The 19,818-nt window shown below is 32.9% G+C and overlaps 1 protein-coding gene across 1 annotated transcript in view; it reads right to left on the bottom strand.

Moving 5' to 3' along the window:
• LOC124362567 (rho GTPase-activating protein 20-like) overlaps positions 1 to 19,818 on the bottom strand; it is a 316,435-nt gene that overhangs the window by 243,429 nt on the left and 53,188 nt on the right. Inside the window, exons 3-4 of the mRNA XM_046817186.1 lie at positions 14,697 to 14,890; positions 10,539 to 10,584 (exon numbers count right to left, since the gene is read on the bottom strand). Of these exons, the coding sequence (XP_046673142.1) occupies positions 10,539 to 10,584; positions 14,697 to 14,890 (240 nt within the window). The remainder of the gene's footprint in view (positions 1 to 10,538; positions 10,585 to 14,696; positions 14,891 to 19,818) is intronic.

Raw genomic sequence — 19,818 nt, 5'->3', positions numbered from 1 at the left:
ACGCACATTGACTGTGGGTTGACTTGGAATATTCAAATATATAAGGATTCCTTATAATTGCATTAGTGGGTTTTAATCTAGCAAAATCTTGTTCCTCTGAAGTCTTTTATATAGCCTACTATAGGATGATATATCCTTACTCAGTGACAGAAATAATAAAAAATAATAATACTACGTGGATGATAACTCCAATCACAGATGTTAAGTTCCAGGAAAACTTTAGCTAAAAATCACAATCGGCCAACCAAATGAAGGGACAGAAAAACCTAATGAATGAGCTTCGCATTCTCTTCACACAATTAAAACGAACTATTATGGATAGATTAACAGATTTAGAAACTTGGTTGGAGAAACTTGTATTTGAACAATGGAACTGATCCTTTACTGTCAATGTAGGTAATATGATGAGAGATAGAGGTGATATAATATGATATGAGTAATATGATGTTTATTTGTTCGAGGCTAGACGCGTGGGTACACTTCCGCATTCAACAGCTCAGAATAAATACATTCCATCTAGTGACATTAAATAAATCACCAACTAAAACCTGACTGATACACTTTATGTTGTCTAAATACTTTTTATTCTGTTCACAAATTCATCACGACCTGTTAAAGATTCTTGAAACTACATGAAAAAGTTAAAAAGTTGTCCAAGACTCGTCAAGAAAAATGTTATTTTGTTTTAATGATTTAAAGTGTCAGTATGTACAAATATGAATAAATTTAAAGGACATCATGTCGGCATATTTCAATACTTTATAGTTTAGTTTCCCATAAGTTGTATAAATGTTTTGGAAATTGAAAACGAACGATAATAGTTGGATATTCTATCATATTAAATTTTGCGATTACACAGATAAACAAGCGCATTGGTTTATTGAGTACTAAGTCAGTAAAAAAATTGGAATCATATACTACAACGATATGTCGTAAACATAAATAAATTTGTTGTGAAATTTACATGTAATGAAGTCATATTCTCGAACTGGGCATATATCATTAATTATCAAACATTCATTATATAAGTTAATGCTTTTATCACAAAATAAGTAAAACTATTAGTCACTTAACAAACAATCAGGGAAAGATGTAAACCTTGTGGTCAGTGCGTATGTACATAAATCACTAATGAATATAAATACAAATGAGTGGTGGAAGAGTCTGCCAAGTAATGCTTTAAGATAGTTGCATTAGAAAGATGACGGAATCTAGAATTGGAAATAAACTTGGATATAACAATTACAATTTATTGTTATCTTAAAATATTGAATAGCATTGTACTGACTGGCTTCAACCGGAGTTAGAACAGAGATGACTGAGATCTAAGAGTAACTAACTTGTATCTCATATCGAGAGAAAAGTGTGTCGATACCTTTGTTCTTCTCCGTGGTCGGTACGTGATGTAACAGCTGTGGAACCCTTTGTGTCGTTTTGGCTGCCCGATGTTTTACAGCATTACGGTATCGGTCATAAACGTTTACAGCTGAGGGTTCAATGAAGTCAGAGTTATAGCATGCCGGCCGAGCTCACGCTCTGTTACTACAGAAGCAGAAGAGACCGCCCCGCCCCGTAGCGGTACCGCCCCGATTACCGATTGTCTCATTTAATTTACCTACGTAAGGAATAATAACATACTGCACATCGCAATCGTTCCCTTACAGGGTATCGCAACCACGCAGTAGTGCCTCACTCCTGGACTGAATAATCTCAGCTACTATTGTCTCTTACATCACACTACCTATTGCGTATTTATATGCTCATTAAGGTAATCATATCTCACCTTTAACGTTCATGTAGTTGGCGCACGGTAAGGACTATTTTTAAAGTTTCTCAGAATGGTAGAGTACATTAATATGAGATGTGTACGCCAATAGGCTTCCGACTTTCTAGTATTAGTTAATTATATCAGTTACATACGGACATAATACAGAATGTTTCTAAAATAAGGCTTACTTTACTGTTTAGAAAGTCTCAGACATCATTCGCAATCATGATAATTTTATCTTTTCTAAAAATATAATTACTGAAAAACAAATTCTCGCTTAAAAAACGCTGGTTAAAAAATGACCTTTGAAACTTCCAAGTACATTGCTACATGTATGTATTTCTAAATTTTCATATGAACGTCAAATTTACTGTTGTGATATTTAAAGGTGGATATTTTAACACTGAATTAGTAATCATTTACTAACATTTGTTAAAAAAATCTAGTTGTGTATGTGATTTGTGTTATGCCGTTTAGGAATATAGTAATATAGGAATATAGCAGATGGATATCTAGGATCTTTAGACATTTCAAAAAAACCTTGTAGACTGAAAATTTTCAAGTAGGATATAAACTTATAATCTTGTTATGCTCCTGGGATATAATGTAAAAGTAAAAATATCAGTAAGTTGAATAAACTTCTAGCAAAAGTTTTTTTTCTAAAAATACCACACCAATGCTGAACAATGCATTTTGAGATGGCCAAGATGAATATTATTTTTCGAAGTATTTCAATAATTGAGTGCATAGAAGAGCTGATTACACAGGAAAATAATATCTGTACCGAACTGTAATGTTTTCATTACAATAATTAAGACATAGTTACTAACTGCGTAGTGTATTCACTTCAAGAAAACAGCAAAAGCTCGGAGGCTAAGTAAAAGAAACGTGAGAAGATGAAATAAAGGATTATAACGCTTGTTGGAAGTTCACACGCCTTATGAGCAATCCATATAGTTAGGCAAATTTGATATGTTTTAGATTGAGTAGGTGACTCATTTAGTCCTCGACCAGTATTTACATGAAATTTGGTAATTAATATCTGTAATGAGGCCAACACCCAAGTGAATCCGGTGATTCAGACATGCTTTCTTAGTAACTGGATTAATCACGTAATGATGAGATGATCTTGTACAGGTATTATAAACCGCTACAGAAAGCACGCACACTCATTCAACAAATTATTTATTACCAGCTTTTACTTGTCGTTTAAATAAATATCGGCAACTAAATATAAATGTTTCCATTGATAATTAAGTTGTCTTAGCACAATACAATTTAAATTTGTTTTAAAAGCTGAAAATAAGCAAGTCAAATTGAATAAGTCCAAATTTTAGCTAAAGTGATTAACTCTTGCTTAGCCTTCTAGATAGGAAAATTCTTACCATTTTAATTAACCACACGATGTCTCATCAGGATCTCACGGATATTCTTGTTAACATAGTTCGTACACTAGCTGACTATTTTGACAGTCTGTAACAGCTATTCCTAAAACACTTCAACGTCGGTTTAACACCAGTTAAGCACGTTGTTTTACAATCTACAATTTACTAGTAGAAGTACAACGTATAATGGGTTTTAAATTTCTTGTGGTGATGAAAAATGGTGCTTTGTAGTTTAAGTTAAAGTGCACAGATTTTCAGAATAGAAATCAGTACATCTACGATCTAAACCCTACATTGTGGTTAGAATCCAAGAGCGACGTTGCTGTGCTTAGTAACTTGACTGGCTCTCAGACTGCGCTCTCGAGTACGTATACACTGAGACCCGCACTTGAACTCTTCAAGGAGTACTCTTGTTTGTACAACAACGCACTAATTGATCCATTAAGCCGCACTTGACATCGTCATCTGTTAGCCGTTAACATTCGACAGGCTTTAAAAACTCAATTGTATTCCACGTTGCTGGGGGAAGAAAGTGTGAGACTCCTAAATTGAAAATTTATGGCCTCCTCTATAATACCAGCTTGATGGTTGCCACCCCGACACGTCGCTGGGCCCGGAGAAAGTGCGGGCAGCGGACAGACAGACAGACAGGCGTGTCACTAACTTCGGCCACGTATTATTGGCCAATTTGCCGCAGTATTTTGAAAAAGGTCACTTTATTCACCCGACCGACTCTGGTGAAAGGTAAAGTAGCGTACTGATGCAAGACCTCATTGTTTTCAACGTGTCATTGGCTTCCAATTTCTTGTTCTACATGAGAATGCCCCCAGGAGTCGCCGGCAGTACGGAATCTCACGGCATTTGCCCCAAAATGAGCGCACCATTTGTACGTGCTCGGAACTCAACGAGTGTTCAAACTCGAGCTATTACACCTGACATTTCAAATTCCTGTCAAATAGCAAACACTTCGAGTGAGAGGTATTGATAGTATTCTTTGATGATATTTTTCGATTCGGAATTCTTTTGTCGAACCATTCAAACCGTAGTTTAGGTAATCGTCCTTTAAAAAATGTACTGCCACTAACAGATTGTAATCGTTACAGTAACATTTGCAGGATATGACAACTAAGTTCCTAATTTTTCTCATTTTTGAATTTTCATGTACAAATTATAAGTACTATGTAGTAGTAGTTTTACAAACCACATTTGAATATTGTTTACAGTTAACGCGTTTGAGGTAAATATAGATAGATTATCTATATTTGTAAATTATAAAGAACAAAAACTCATTCACGCCCAGGTAGACCATTTCATATCGTATTTACAAGTGGCCTGTGACGCCTTAGCTGGCATATGTGCAATGTATTAAGACCTTTTTGAATATAGTGCAAGAAAAGTAGTTTTATGTGGTTATTAAAATAACATGATTAATCACATTTAATGTATATACATAGTCGACCAGTGGGGCAGGGAAATATTTAGAGTTTACAAACACTGCACACACTAGAAACAAAAATAATTTTCCTTATTATATTTAATTCTTACGTGAAAAGGCGCTTCAGTTTCAGTCATTATAGAATTTTTAAAATATAGTCTTTAAAATAGTTCATTATATTTGTTTGCTTCATCTATAATATTAGTGAACAAAAGTATGCAATTTTCAAAGCTAGAATTTTAAGATCTAAAATTAACATAAAATACTATTTTTGTAATTGTTATTTTTATTGTATAGTTTATTTGCTCTCTTTCCATTAGTATTATAACTTAAGTGAACACAAAATTATCCACTTAACATTATGTATTGATTTCTCGAATTTAAAATGGTTTAGACAGTAAATAAGAAAGTAATACAAACTAAAGTGTGAAGAACCTTTAAAATAATAAATATGCTTGAAAATTAACTAATAGTCAAACGGGTGACAGGGAGAACGGGGTTACTGTCTCCGTTACTCAGTGTGAGGCAGCACCTGACAAGGAAAGACGGGTTATCTCTATAATCTCTAATTATTTCTCTATATATCGTACGTATTAGTAAAATAATGTTAGAGAATCTGATCATAAATACCTGATATAATTAATAAATATTTTAAACTCACCTAAATATAACCCCCTAGGTAATAATAAATCCTCACATTTTCAATACGAAAAGTCTTCAGGAACACCCGCAAACAACGAAAAACTACAATATGATATCAACCAAACAGGAAGAACTTTGTCCTTCTCTTCAAATTGGGGAGCTTGCGTAAACACTCCGTTCCAAAGAGCATTCAGACTCCAAAAAAGGCAATTCAAATCATCGCAAAAATCAAATTCAAAGAGTCCTGCAGGCAAGGCAAGCTTTCAAGAAATGCAGTTTTTCACTCTGCCATGTCTCTACATATTGAAAACAACTTTGTTTTGTATAAGTAAATGTGCCTTAGCCAGAGGCCAAGACATACACATGTATGAGACACGTGGCAGAGCAATCTACCGAACTGGTAGACACAGGGCGGTAGTTTTTGATCGCCTGACCTCACAAGCGTGTGTTCAATTCCTCATCAGACTGTCCTTTTCTAACATAGATGATCCTATCCTAAGGGCGTTTAACACTCGCCTTAAACGCTTCTTGGTGTCTCATGCATTTTGTAATGCAGGTAAGTTTTTGGCTTTCAACTGGGAGGCCGCCTAATTAGAAGACTGACCTCGCTGTTCGAAGTGCGTTGTATTGGCGATGAATAAAAGAGGTGTGATTGTAAAGATTGTATGTATGTATGTGTATTGTAGTATGAATGACAGAAATTTTAGGATATCCTTATTAATTGACGTTTGCCATACGATGTAGTTATTGTCACAGCAATAAAACCGATTATATTTAATTTTAAATCAGTTACGAAACCAAATGTAACAATTCAGGAATCTTGAAAAATTCATCAATAACCATAGAGCAAAGAACCTAACCGAACCTCAAGAGCAAGAGGGCTATAAATATCAAAATGGAAGAGGATAGCATATTGAACAAACTTCACAGAAGATGAAAAGACTTTGCCCAAAATGGCAAACAGTTAGAGTAATGAAAACGAAAACTCGTAAGTTGACCTCAAATTCTGTTTGTTAGTCCTGTTGTTGTCGTTTTCTCCCCATTATCAATTATCATTCCTCAAATTTCTTACTCTTTTTTTGAGTGTTTGTTGGTGACCCTATAATTCTCTTCTATTGTGTTTACATCTTCTTAACATTAAGATCATTAAGCATAATTTCAATATATTGTTGGTTATTGTGCAAAAAGTTTTTGTGAGCATCTCATAATGCGATGTGGAAATGTTAGAAGTGTAATGTTATAGGAAATTGTAAATAATTGCTTTAGATCGTTTTAGGTACCCTAGGTCAAGTAATTAACGACCTTTTTTATTTCTACTGGTTTACAGTGAGCCACTGTGCTCAGTAATGCCTTTTTAATTAATGTCTCAAACAAAATACTATACACACAAGTTCCAATCTGATATAATGTTGTTTCGTTTGGTCTACAGGATGTTATAAAACATCATTGTAAAATGATTTCACATCCGATAAAAATATTTAATCTATTGTAAGTCATAAATTATTCTCTCACAATACAAATTGTCATCCCGTTAATGACCTGTCAGATACGCGAGAACTGACTAGTCTCTAAACAGAACATGATTTATGTTCTCTTATCTAGCAATGTTATTACACTGTTATTTCAACTATCGCGTGGGCCGACAATGGTCAGTGACTGGGCGCTACTCACTTGCGATTGAATCTGTCCGTGTAATTAAAGATGCGCGATAGCGGCAGCAGTGGGAAGGACAGACAGATAGACAGACGGACAGAACTGAGGTGAAGCAGGAAGGTCAAGAACGTCCGACACTCACGCTCACTTTCTCCAGTCCATTCCACTCCCAACACCTGTTCGCTATCAGCTGATTGTCATCGTGCCCTCGCAAGGCTACCAACTGTGTCCGATCAAATACATAACACATATCGCGTTAGGTAATGATTTCATTCTGTACTGTTTTTGTGGTAAAAAAGGTAAACAAGGAGTACGACACACAAAATTATATATAATTCGCTTCACGCTTGAGATATTCTGCGAGTAGACAGACAGTCGTCCATAAAACATAAAAAAATGAATATAATATAATGAATATAATGAAGTTTATTCCACAGTATTTCAAATTTACATGACATGGCAATAATGGAATAATACTAACCACTGTTACCAGTAATTGTGGCTAGTTAACAAATTTCAATACATAATAAATATAACATATTTGAGTTCAGTTCAGTATACTGTTCAATTAAGGTTGACGTGCAGCTTTGCAGTGTTTGTGGCGTGTCTTGATGTGGGGGAGGCGAACAGTAGATAATATAAGATAAGATTAGACAGTTAGAATTTTTTACAATGAACCTAGACTTAGCTTGTCTTCAATGGATACACCGTTTAAACTACGATTACAAAGTCATTTGATTTTATATATAAAGGTACACAGTTTAATATTCATTACAAATACAAAGGCAAACAGATACAATACTTCAATAATACTATAATACTTAACTATAATTTTAATTATATAATTTTAATAAATATTTTCCTGTAAACAAGTAAGTTCTTTTTTATCTAAAAGCCATATTTTCAGTTTTTTACAAAAAAGGTTTATATTTTCTATTTCTTTAATTTCAGTAGGCAACTTGTTAAAATACTTCGGTCCCAGATATAAGAATGATTGTTTTATTATAAATTTGTTTACTTTTGGTAACATGAATAGTCTGAGCTCATTACTACGCATATTATAGTGGCTCCTTGAGAACCCTCTGTTGCCACTTCTGCAATAAAAAAGTCGTAATGTTTTAAAAGTGAACAAATGTTGTATAGGGAGGATGTTAAGGTTTTGGTATAGAGGAAATGAAGATACTAATGCGGACTTTTTTTAGAATAATGCGTAGAAACATATTCTGTGTTCTTCTCAAGTTGTCAAAAAAAAACAAATGTACAGTCCTCTGGCAAAAAAAAGAAATTGTGCTAATCTACTGAGTGATAAGCTTTTACTGACACTCAGCTAAATCATTTTTGTCTATGTAGAAATGAAGCTACATGCAAAATTTGTCTACCGATGACGAGATGTTTTACGCTACACGTGTAAAATATCTCATGTACTATATCGTATGTAAAAATGTCATATGACTGTAGTCAGTTCATTTACGAATCTATGTATCCTGCGAATTTCCTGTTGCCACCATGGTAATGTAAAAATGTTCACTAGAGCAGCGAAGATCAAAATAGTACAAAAGTGGCTGTTGAGTTTTAATTCTCCCTGTACACCCCGCACCTACCACTGTTGCCAGTTTTACGTAGAAAGAATCACTGATCCGCCTCAACATTACGAAACAGCGGATTGTCAGCTGCGATATGGCAACACTGTATCAAATGTCATCGAACTATCTTGGCGCGGATTGTTCTAACGATAAACCTAATCCCATGGAGTGGCGTGCGTCATCAAACAACTCGAGATTGCCTATGTAGAAATGAAGCTTCATATAAAATTCCAAGTCTATAGGTCAGAACGAGGCGACTCATCTCTTGTGAATTGCATTACTGTATTCTCACACCAAAATGTTGTTAATTAAATGATTATGATTAATGATTATGATTATGATTAGTTCATTCTCAAGTAATCGTACAAACAGTAATAAAATTCCAGTCCCTATATTTATAGTTATTCACTTCCAGTCCATTGATTATTCAACATATAAGGACCCATTTTTATGTTACGAAAAAAATATTTGTATACTTATTTCTGATGTTATAGGAGCGTATGAGATGCATGGCGTGTGGTCTCAGTACGTCTACTTACTATTCTTAGACTCGACCTTCTGTAATCGATACTCAGAAAGGTTAATTATTAATTAAGAGTGAAAGTCTTAACGCAAATGCTGATCGAACACACGAACGCGGAACTAATGCCAATTAAAGCTAACACTAACAGTGTGATTGCACACTCTCGTTTTCAATGGTAGGCGTTTTCAAGTTAACATGTGTTTTAATTTACTACCTTGACAAAAAAAGACGTCTTTTTGTATAAGAGGCGATCTATTAAAAATAGTTCTGACCAGCTTAATTTAGTGTACTCGTACAACCATAAGATACAAATTAAAACACTACGAGAAAACAATTCCCAAGAAATGTTTGTTGTAAAAGTAAAAAAATAATATATTTCATTAGTGGTAATTAGGGTTCTAGCAGTAACCTGAAGTAGGGTCTAATATTTTACAACAAAATATTTTATAATTACCTTCAATTAAGTCCAATTATTTTATAAAATTCTCATGTTACGTTCGGAGAAATTAGTGAAATATAGTTAAAACTTTATTAACTATAACTATACGTGATTTCGATAAGTCACGATACGTTATCACCTGACAAACTAACCCAAAAGTAGTTCCGCATACATCTTGCTAAACACAAAATGTATCAGTGGGTGTATTGTTTAAAAAATAGACATTCATAATGTTTTAATTTAGATTTTCAGATCCAGTTCTCAAAGTCTCGAACTGAGATTGCATTTTGTACAAACTGAGATTGCATTTTGTACAAACTGAGATTGCATTTTGTACAAACTGAGATTGCATTTTGTACAACCTGAGATTGCATTTTGTACAAACTGAGATTGCATTTTGTACAACCTGAGATTGCATTTTGTACAACCTGAGATTGCATTTTGTACAACCTGAGATTGCATTTTGTACAAACTGAGATTGCATTTTGTACAACCTGAGATTGCATTTTGTACAAACTGAGATTGCATTTTGTACAACCTGAGATTGCATTTTGTACAACCTGAGATTGCATTTTGTACAACCTGAGATTGCATTTTGTACAAACTGAGATTGCATTTTGTACAACCTGAGATTGCATTTTGTACAACCTGAGATTGCATTTTGTACAACCTGAGATTGCATTTTGTACAAACTGAGATTGCATTTTGTACAACCTGAGATTGCATTTTGTACAACCTGAGATTGCATTTTGTACAACCTGAGATTGCATTTTGTACAACCTGAGATTGCATTTTGTACAACCTGAGATTGCATTTTGTACAACCTAATAACCAGACTAGGTTCAATTGTAACCATTACGTATGCAATTGTAATTACATATTTTGAACACGATCATGGTCGAACATTGTTATTAATAACATGCCTTCTTAGTTAATTAAAAAGGCCCGTTTCTGACTGATAGGATTGCTTTACAATAAAATACAACATTCTTAATTATGAGATTTAGGTACTTGGGTATTATTTAATATAGTGCAAAATACATTTCAGTAAAGTATACATTTTATATTAATGATTAAATAGTGTGAAATGTTATCATTATTAACACTTACCAACGCATGAATGAGAACTATCCCAGATCAGTAGCACTTGCTTCAACTGAAACAATAACAACATTTCTAGTTAATTACGAATTCATGGTAATGTAATCTTTAATACGATAAGTACTATTAACGTTTCAATTCGACCTCCCTTAAAAATCTTTTTGTTTATGTTTTGATTTAATGTTTTAGACACTACCTTGAAACCTAATTTGAGTAATTTTATACCATTAAAAAAAGATTATTACAATACATAAGTAACAGTAGATTACTTTTGTAACTGAAATTCATTCAATAATATTTAGACCTTTCAATAGACGATTTTCTGTAATCCAATTATGTACATACGATAAAATACTGTTTTGCGTAACTATGTATTTTTAAGAATTAAAAACTATAAATTATTTTATATTTTTACCTGTACAGCAATTATATACAGACAATACTGCATTTAGTTTTATAACTATTATTTATTATTATTTATTGATTTAATGACTACCAGATTTTAAATAGTAATCGACTAGACCGAGGAAAATTTGGGACAAATGCTACAATCCTTTAGGACAAAACTAAGAGATATACGAGTACATCCATACTGGACTTTGTACTTGGACTGAGAGTCCTACTACAAAGAAAATGCGTCTAGTCCGGCGTTTACATTCCATTTTGAGTATAAGATGGAGAGTGAGAAATCGTAACTTATGGTTGTATTTTACTCTTTAATAGGCCTACATTGGTATTAAATCTCTTCACTATAAGTCAAAAAGTTGTCTAGATAGTGTGTGGGAAAACCTTCGAGGGCGTAGACATAAAAATACAAAGACATACGTTTACAAAACTATTCCGGTTTGCTAATAATTATTTTGTAAGTATCCCGGATCGCTCTATTTGTTTGTACCCCGGTATTTATTTTTTTAGAGGTATGAATATCTATAAATCCTATACAGTACATTATATGCTCGTGCTTCTCAACCCATGTTCGCTAATATCATCCATCCTATTCCCTTGGTTAGTTCTAGGAACTATATATATATTTATGTACTTAATCAGTTTCGTATCCCTTATCAGGATAAAAACATAAAATTCCCTCAAAGATTTTATGTTATATAAAATTGTATTTAGTATCTGATTGTTGTGAGATTACATTTGCTATATTCACGGGCTCACTGCGCTCGCTTGTTTACTCAAATGTTAGTCTCGGAGCGAATAATAGCGTGATCGGTCCATGTGCTTTTGTTCCTTCAGTACAATAAATATGTCGCCCCACAATGTCAAAGGAAACCAGTTTCTAGTAAACATTCACAATTTTGTTCTTTAAGTAAAATTTCAGAATGGTCCAAAATAAATTAATTGGTCTAAAATTCCTGCCATCTATAATGAATATTAGATTATACTACTTTGAATTACTATTGCATCACACTACGGCAGTGATACTAATTTATTCATGCAAGTAAAAGAATACTGGAACACTGCGTGCATATAGCATTCTATCATTAAAAATTCAAAACATGCCCAACTTACATATTAAAAGTATTAGCCTCAATTATACCAAAGCCTTTAGCTCTTTTCATTAATAATTGTTTTTCAAGTGGTATTTTTCCTGAAAAACTAAAATACTCACTAATTAAACCTATCCATAAGAAAAATGACAAAACTGACATGTCAAACTACCGTCCTATAGCCCTTCTTTCAGTGATTTCCAAAATTTTCGAAAAAGTAATCTCAGTCAGAATTCTTAAACATTTTACTAAATATAAAATTTTGTGTAAAAATCAATTAGGTTTTAAACCAAACTCATCAACAGCCTCAGCAGTTTTTGAACTAATTGACACAATTTTATGTTCAATTGACAAAAAACATCATACTGCATCTCTTTTCTGCGACCTTTCAAAGGCTTTTGACAGTGTTGAACAGAGTATATTGTTAAAGAAATTAGAATTTTATGGCTTAAGAGGCTCAGTTCACAGTTTATTATGTACCATTAAAATGCACCATTACAGATATTTGAAATTCAAAACATTTTCTAAATTTCAAATGATCCAGAAATTATATTATTAATACTATGAAACAAACTGAGACATTTACTTCGAAACAAAGTAATAACTAATAACAACTAAGTTTGTAAATGATGTATTTTGTTCATCTCTTTGATTTTTCTGTCCTCTAGGACAGTCAAAAATCTGTTCGGCAGGTGTACTTTGCAGTCTTTTAACACAGCAATTATTGTAACCCAGTATTTGCCTTTTATTTTGTCTAAATACACTATTTTGTTCTTCTCATTTTCTTCTAGTTCATGACATTTCTCGTATTCTTTGCACTTTATATCCCCTACTTTATTTATCTATTTAAAAAAATCCATAATTTAGTAAGAAATAATGTATTTAGTAGTAAAATTACTTAGAATTATTGAAATTTGCTCAATTAATAAAAAAATATCCTCTTCCACTATATTAAAGAGGCAGTTTAACTTGTATATATATACTATATTTTCCATAATTTATACAAATAAATTACCTATTTGAAATACATTCCCGCTTGTGCGAAGATTTTACCGGAAATCGAGGAGCGGTTGATAGTACTGATACAAAGTGACACAGTCAAAGAATGACAGGATTTAAACCTGAATTATCTCAGACCCAAAGTCAGAAGCTTTTGTACATGACCTGCTCACCTAATACGTCTTTTCATCATATTAACTTTAAAAATAAATGTCGTATCATTAATGACAACTGTCAAGAAATATTTTTAAGATTTTTGTAAAGTAAAATAAATAAAGAGTTTTCCAATGATAAGACATTATTATCATTAAAAATAACACGTTAGAAATAGTTTTATCATAATGATCCAATTTGATTTAAATTATACAGCAATTAGATGAATTGGCTTAAGTAAAGTAGACAAACGAAAAAGCAGACAAATTTCAACAATGAGCCGTAACTTAAAGTAAGCTAGACCTTCAGTTCACCAAGCACCCGGGGGCCCGGAATGCCAATCTTGGTAATGTTAATAAATAGCCTAGTTTGATAAAAACTACTGGACATATTGAATTGAATTTTTTACTGTGGTTCAAGCAACTCCATATACACATACTGAGTTTTTTTTTATTTTACGCATTTGCAAGATAACGGAGAAAAAATTTTTTGATCCTATTTCAAAATTTTCACTTATATTTTGTTTTTTTTATTTATAAAAATAAAACCGTTTCAGTTTTTACGCCATAAAAAAGTCAGCTTATGTGAAAAAACTATTATGCACACTAGGTAAAAATTTCAACTCTATATCTTTACTAATTCCTGAGAAAATGGGGTTTTTATGTTAAAAAATGAGATTTGCGGAAAACTGTAATATATTCATTTTATTAATTACATCAGTACATTCCAGCCTCATAAGCAGGCGTTTCTTCATCATTTTCCTCCAGCCTTATTTTATGCAGCCTATTTTTCCTTCTTGCTTGTCTCGTGAAGTCTGACACTGCTTTTTCAGCTCTTCGGATACGTTCAGAGTCCAATAATTTCATCGCGGTTATTGTGCAAATACCTGGTTGAAGACCCATTTCATGCAGGACTCTGCATTTTGTAATGTGTCCATCATTATAATTGAAAACTGCTTCATACACTCCAAATTCAAGAGTTTTTAGAGTATCAAAATTATTTTTTGGAATCTTAGCCCATATGACACTATTGACACTCTCGTTGACATTTTGCGTCTTACCATGTAAACATTTTTTTAGTAGGTTTTGGTCAACGAGTTCCTTGAAGGTTGGCTTTATTGCAGCCATTATAGCCTCTGGCATAGCATTATGCCATTAATATTTATTATTAAGCATTATTAATAGTTTACACAGGCAATAATTTGAAGCGCATCCTTATATTTGAGCAAAACGTCTTGTGCAAACATATTTTAACTAATTATTGTGAGGTAAATATGTTATTACAATTAGAAGTATTACATATCAATGAACTCAGAATGAGCCATATTTTCATAAAAAAATATAAAATAACAATTGATAAAAAATAATTTTTTGGGTTTCCGGGTCCCCTTAAGTAAAGCAGACAAACGAAAACGCAGACAAATTTCAACAATGAGTCGTAACTTAAAGTAAGCTAGACCTTCAGTTCACCAAGCACCCTGCATCTATGCAGAGAGAAAGAAAACCAACTGTCAACTTACCTGATGGACAAGAATGGCGCACGCCGAGGCAAGAGTGGCCACTGGGTCGAAAACTAAATCGTGCTGAACCGTACTGAGGCAGCCCGACTTGCGAAGTGGATATCCGTAGAGTTCAGCAGCGCTGCGCAGCGCCTGTACATAGTTCTCCTCTTCGCGGCAAAACTCCTCGGACAAGCGGTATCGTGGATCGTACTCTGTAATATATACGACTTTTGTCACTTTAAGAGAATTAGACATATGTATACTATCGTCATTGCAGTAAAACTATACACATTTTACTATGCGAGTATTCAACGAGTATAGTGAACAATCATCTTTAAACACGTTGACTGCGGCGCAGAGGGAGGATAGACTCTAGCCTGCTCTCACTCAGTATAGACTATCAGTGAAGGTTTTAATCAAACCTTAATGATTACAAGAAAATTATCAAAACTACCGCATAATTAATGCTGGCATAGCCCAAATAATCTTAACACAAAAGGCTCAAGAAATTTGTGGAATTTTAAACGTAATAGAAGTCCAGTCGTATCCAAACAGGGAAACAATATCTCCAAATTTCACTATATAATTTAAATAGTTACTTCGCCGGCATGGGTAATGGAAATAACGATGTTTCATTGGTAATGCTTCATTACTATGCAACTTCGTGACAATTAGTTTCAGACAAGCTCGAGAAAGGGAGATGAAAGCATCAGTGAACAGCAATTCTTCATCAGCGTTTGGTGTATCGTGTATATTGATGGTGTATCAATTTACATGATCGATGGATTAAGTCAGTATTGTTTGGGAATTATTACCCACCTAATAAGCAAATCGGTATTTCTCGGCTCGTTACTGGCATTCTGAAAGTTTATTGTACCGATTCCTATTTCTAAAGAACTTAGTGTACCGTTAATTTCACATTATCATTCGATTTCTTTACTTCCAGGTCTTTTGCACACTGTTTCAAGGTAAATAATAGAGTTTATTCATTGGAAAAGCATCACTGGGTTTTGAAAGTTGCAAAAAATAGAGTTCTTGCACTTTGGTCGCAAACATTGCCTTCTGATTGTTCTCGTGTTAATAAAATATCATCTTGTGTCAAATTTTAAGAAGCCCTAAAAGGGTTTTGAATAAAATATATACTTTTATAATTAACACCTAACTTTTATATTTTACGCAACAGTATTCTGAAATTTGATTATTAAATAAAGACATTATTCATTAAATATATAATAATAATAATTTAAAGAAAGAAAATACGTTTTACTTTATCTCAAGTAAACCACCGTCCATCCCGTGAATCAGCAAACGCCGTACATCTTACAAGCTGCAATATGCGCACAGTACTGTTCTGCGCGCATTGCCTATACATGGTTAACCGGCACTATGGTGCACAAACCGTTTAATCGAACGCCTTTTATAGAATTAATTTTTATTGCATAAAATTTTAACATAATACAATTTTTGCTATTTGTCAATAAATTTGAAAACTATAGAATGTACGGTTTAATTTGACTTTTTGTTCGTAGAAAATATTTATTGTCTTTTCTTACATACGTTATTTAATTGATGTTATTTTTTTTCTGAAGATTTAAGTGACTTTTATAATATGTTATGTTTTTTTTAAAACCGCCTTCCCCTCTGTTTCAACCATCCTTAGTGGGAGAGTTAACAAATTATACAGAGTTACTGCATAAACATGTACCTGTAATTTTATCTACAATAATTAATTCTAGTAAGTTAAACAATATAATTATGAACTAAATAACATATTGTGTACCTTTAAAACTGCTGTAAGCGATTTAATGAAAGATTAAATAAAGAAGTTTTATTTATAATCAATATTGTTAAGTTAATTAACTTGTTTTATATATATATATAAAACAAGCCGAGTTGTCTGATACACAGAATCAGACAACTAATTCAGATTTGCTAACAGTCTTAAAATTTAAAGTATATTGTCTCATACTTGCACTGCTAGCAGTTACCCGCTCATCTGCACGCAATTTAGTATGCGTTGCACGTGTATGACCATTGCTGTTTTGAGTAAATTATATTTCCGACGCCAAAGTTGAGTTTGCCTTGTTGCCACGATCAATAAAATACATAAAAAAGTTTATATTTATGCACATTGTAATGTGTTTGTTAGATAGTAACATTGTATTTTCGATCTAACACTTTTTATATGATAAAAACGTACAACTAAAAGTACTTTAACAATGATACTACGCGTTTGTTTCTTTATAAACGGCAAAATATTAGTAATATTTTTGAACATTTAGAGCTGTAATCACTACATTAGTTCGAAAGCACAGTCCAGCCAACTTACATCTAGCATATTTATTGTCGACTGCTTCAAAGGGAGTCTTCGGTGTCAAATTCTGACCAATTTATGTTTTCAAATTCAAATAACTTTATTCAAATGACTTTATTTGTATCATATATACATACAAAAGGGCGAATCTTGTGTTTTTGGGCAATTTTTAAGATAGATGAGTACTTACCTAATAGCTGAAATCTAAAATGACGTTAAAAATATTTGTACTTACTATAAAAGTAAACTAATTGAAAATAATAAACAATGTTTACACAGATCGGTTAATTCAATCAGAAATGACCTTTTAATTAATATTTCATAACGTTAAACACCAAGGTGGGGTTTTGCCGCTACTTTAAAGACCAGTGCGGCGTAGCCCGGAAGGGCTTTCGAAATAAGAAAATGCCTATATTCATTCCAAGGACCCTAATAATGTCCAAGTCAAATTTCAGCTCAATCGGTGAATAGTTTATGCGTGAAAGCAAAACAAACGGCACGTTTGAATTTGTAATATTGTTAGGATTAGGATTTGTAGATACAATGTTTGAGTAATTGTAACATAAATAAAATCATCTGTTGAGACATTTCTAATATGATAAAAAATCTAGTTAGTTTTACAAATAAACAATAATTCAAATAACGTTTAAGAAATAATGGAAATTACATCATAATGGTCATTACTGCTTATATTTATAAATTGAATTATGGACGATTTAAATTTTTTGTATGCTGAGGTTTCCTGCATACCACAACAAAATCATTAAAAGATGTATGCTACAAAATTTATTTTAAACAGAAATATACATCATAACATAACGCCTCAAATAGTGTTTGGATATTTTATATACATAAATGTCTCGTGATTGCAGTTTATAATGTGCAGGCACTTAGAAAACTTATATTTAATTTTCTAACTATAATTTTTAACTCCTTAAATTTATAAATCTAAAGAAGTTCTGTGACATACATAAGCACACAAGATTTATATATATATATATATATATATATATATATATACTTAAGTAATACATAATTATAAATAATAAGGGACCTAATATTAAACTCTGAGGTATTCCAACAGTAATCCGTTTTGAATATGTTTTAAGTCTCTCAATATTATCACTATTTCTTGTATCGCCTAAATTCATGCTCTATTATATAAGAAGCTGGAGAGACACATTTTTATCAGCTCTAAGTACATTTAGGCCATTTCAAAAAACTCTCAGATCTTCCTAATAAGAAGGAATTTGTATGTAAATAATAATTTAAAAAAAAACCTTTGAAATTAGGGTAAATAGAAAGAGAGTGGTAGTTTTCTGAATTTTATAGAGCTACTTATCTTGTATAGAGGAACAAATTCAGTATACCATATTTTAATTTCCATGCTAAGTTCCCTTAATGCACAATTGTATTTATTATATTAGAGAAATAATTTTAAATCTCAATTATTTACCTTGAACACAGTATTTACAACATAAGATGACGATATATGGCATATTATGTTACATTCACGTAGGATGAGAAGATGAGGTAACCAGTGCCTGTGCTGCTTTCAGAGTGACTGGATATTTAGGACGGGTAAGGTTGGGGATAAGGGCCACCTCCTGCCGAGATCCATGAAGAGGGGGGGTAACGGGCAATGTCTCAGTCACGCCACCTTAAAGGAAGGGGAGGCTAGCTCTGTAAAAGCGGCGCATTCCCTCATGATGGGGCTAGCACTCTAAAAGTCATCCTCCGCAGCCTAAACTACACCTATCGATCATCCCTTCTTATCCCAATATTTCTACAGCGGTGTCGCTCCTAGATATCCATTAGATTGCCCAGATTTCAGTAGCACATTAGTTTTTGCTTAACCAGTGTAGGTTCTACTGGCAACTATAAACTCGGCGAAATAAGTAACAATTTTTCAATGTTCTTACTTCATTCAACTCGTTCTTAGAAACATAACTGTGCATTGTTTTGGTGTTCTGATCATAAACTACGTGTTTAAACTATAGAAAGTATGTTCTGATCTAGTTACCCACAGCAACAGGTCACTGTAGGATCTGTGCGTTGTGCGTCAAGTGACCAGTTGCTTGTCAGTACCATTGGGAATTTTATATTCTGATCTCGATGGTCAGTACTAATAAAGCTACCGAATATTTAAATTTGAGACAATATCCAATATTTCCGACAAGCAAGCCTCTAGAGAGATACATAATAACTTTATCAGTCTAGATTGCTAAATGGTGTCGATATCTAGCTTGATATGTTTTTTATAGAGTGTGAAGAACCTGTGTAAGAGGAGGTTGTATAGTAAGAGTCCCTAAAAACATTATTGTACATGTCAGATGTGATTTTCATGAACATCTTTTCTCTCGTGACTTTCTAGTTGCAATTCTCAATCGTTTGGTTGGTCTATTTCTCACTGTGTGTTATTACAATTTTGCTAATTTTTCACAAGGTATCACTTTAGGAGTAACACAACATCAAGTAACATGAGGAGGATAACAGGATTTGTAATTCCATTTCATTTTATTATCATGGCAGTGTTGAAGTATTATTTGTTAACGTTTATGGCGGTAACCGATTGTCGAAGTATGTAAACGTGGACACTTTAGGAGTAACACAACATCAAGTAACATGAGGAGGATAACAGGATTTGCAATTTCATTTCATTGTATTATCATGGCAGTGTTGAAGTATTATTTGTTAACGTTTATGGCGGTAACCGATTGTCGAAGTATGAAAACGTGGACACCGGTGGAACAATCTAAATACCTTAAATTGAATAAGAAGGACTATCTATTGGGGTTAAAAACCATAAAATAGCCGTCTAAGTTA

This window comes from Homalodisca vitripennis, chromosome 5 (assembly GCF_021130785.1).
Source record: "Homalodisca vitripennis isolate AUS2020 chromosome 5, UT_GWSS_2.1, whole genome shotgun sequence".
Taxonomy (NCBI): domain Eukaryota; kingdom Metazoa; phylum Arthropoda; class Insecta; order Hemiptera; family Cicadellidae; genus Homalodisca; species Homalodisca vitripennis.
The sequence above is the reverse complement of the archived record's forward strand: the minus strand, read 5'-3'. Positions and strand labels throughout refer to the sequence as shown.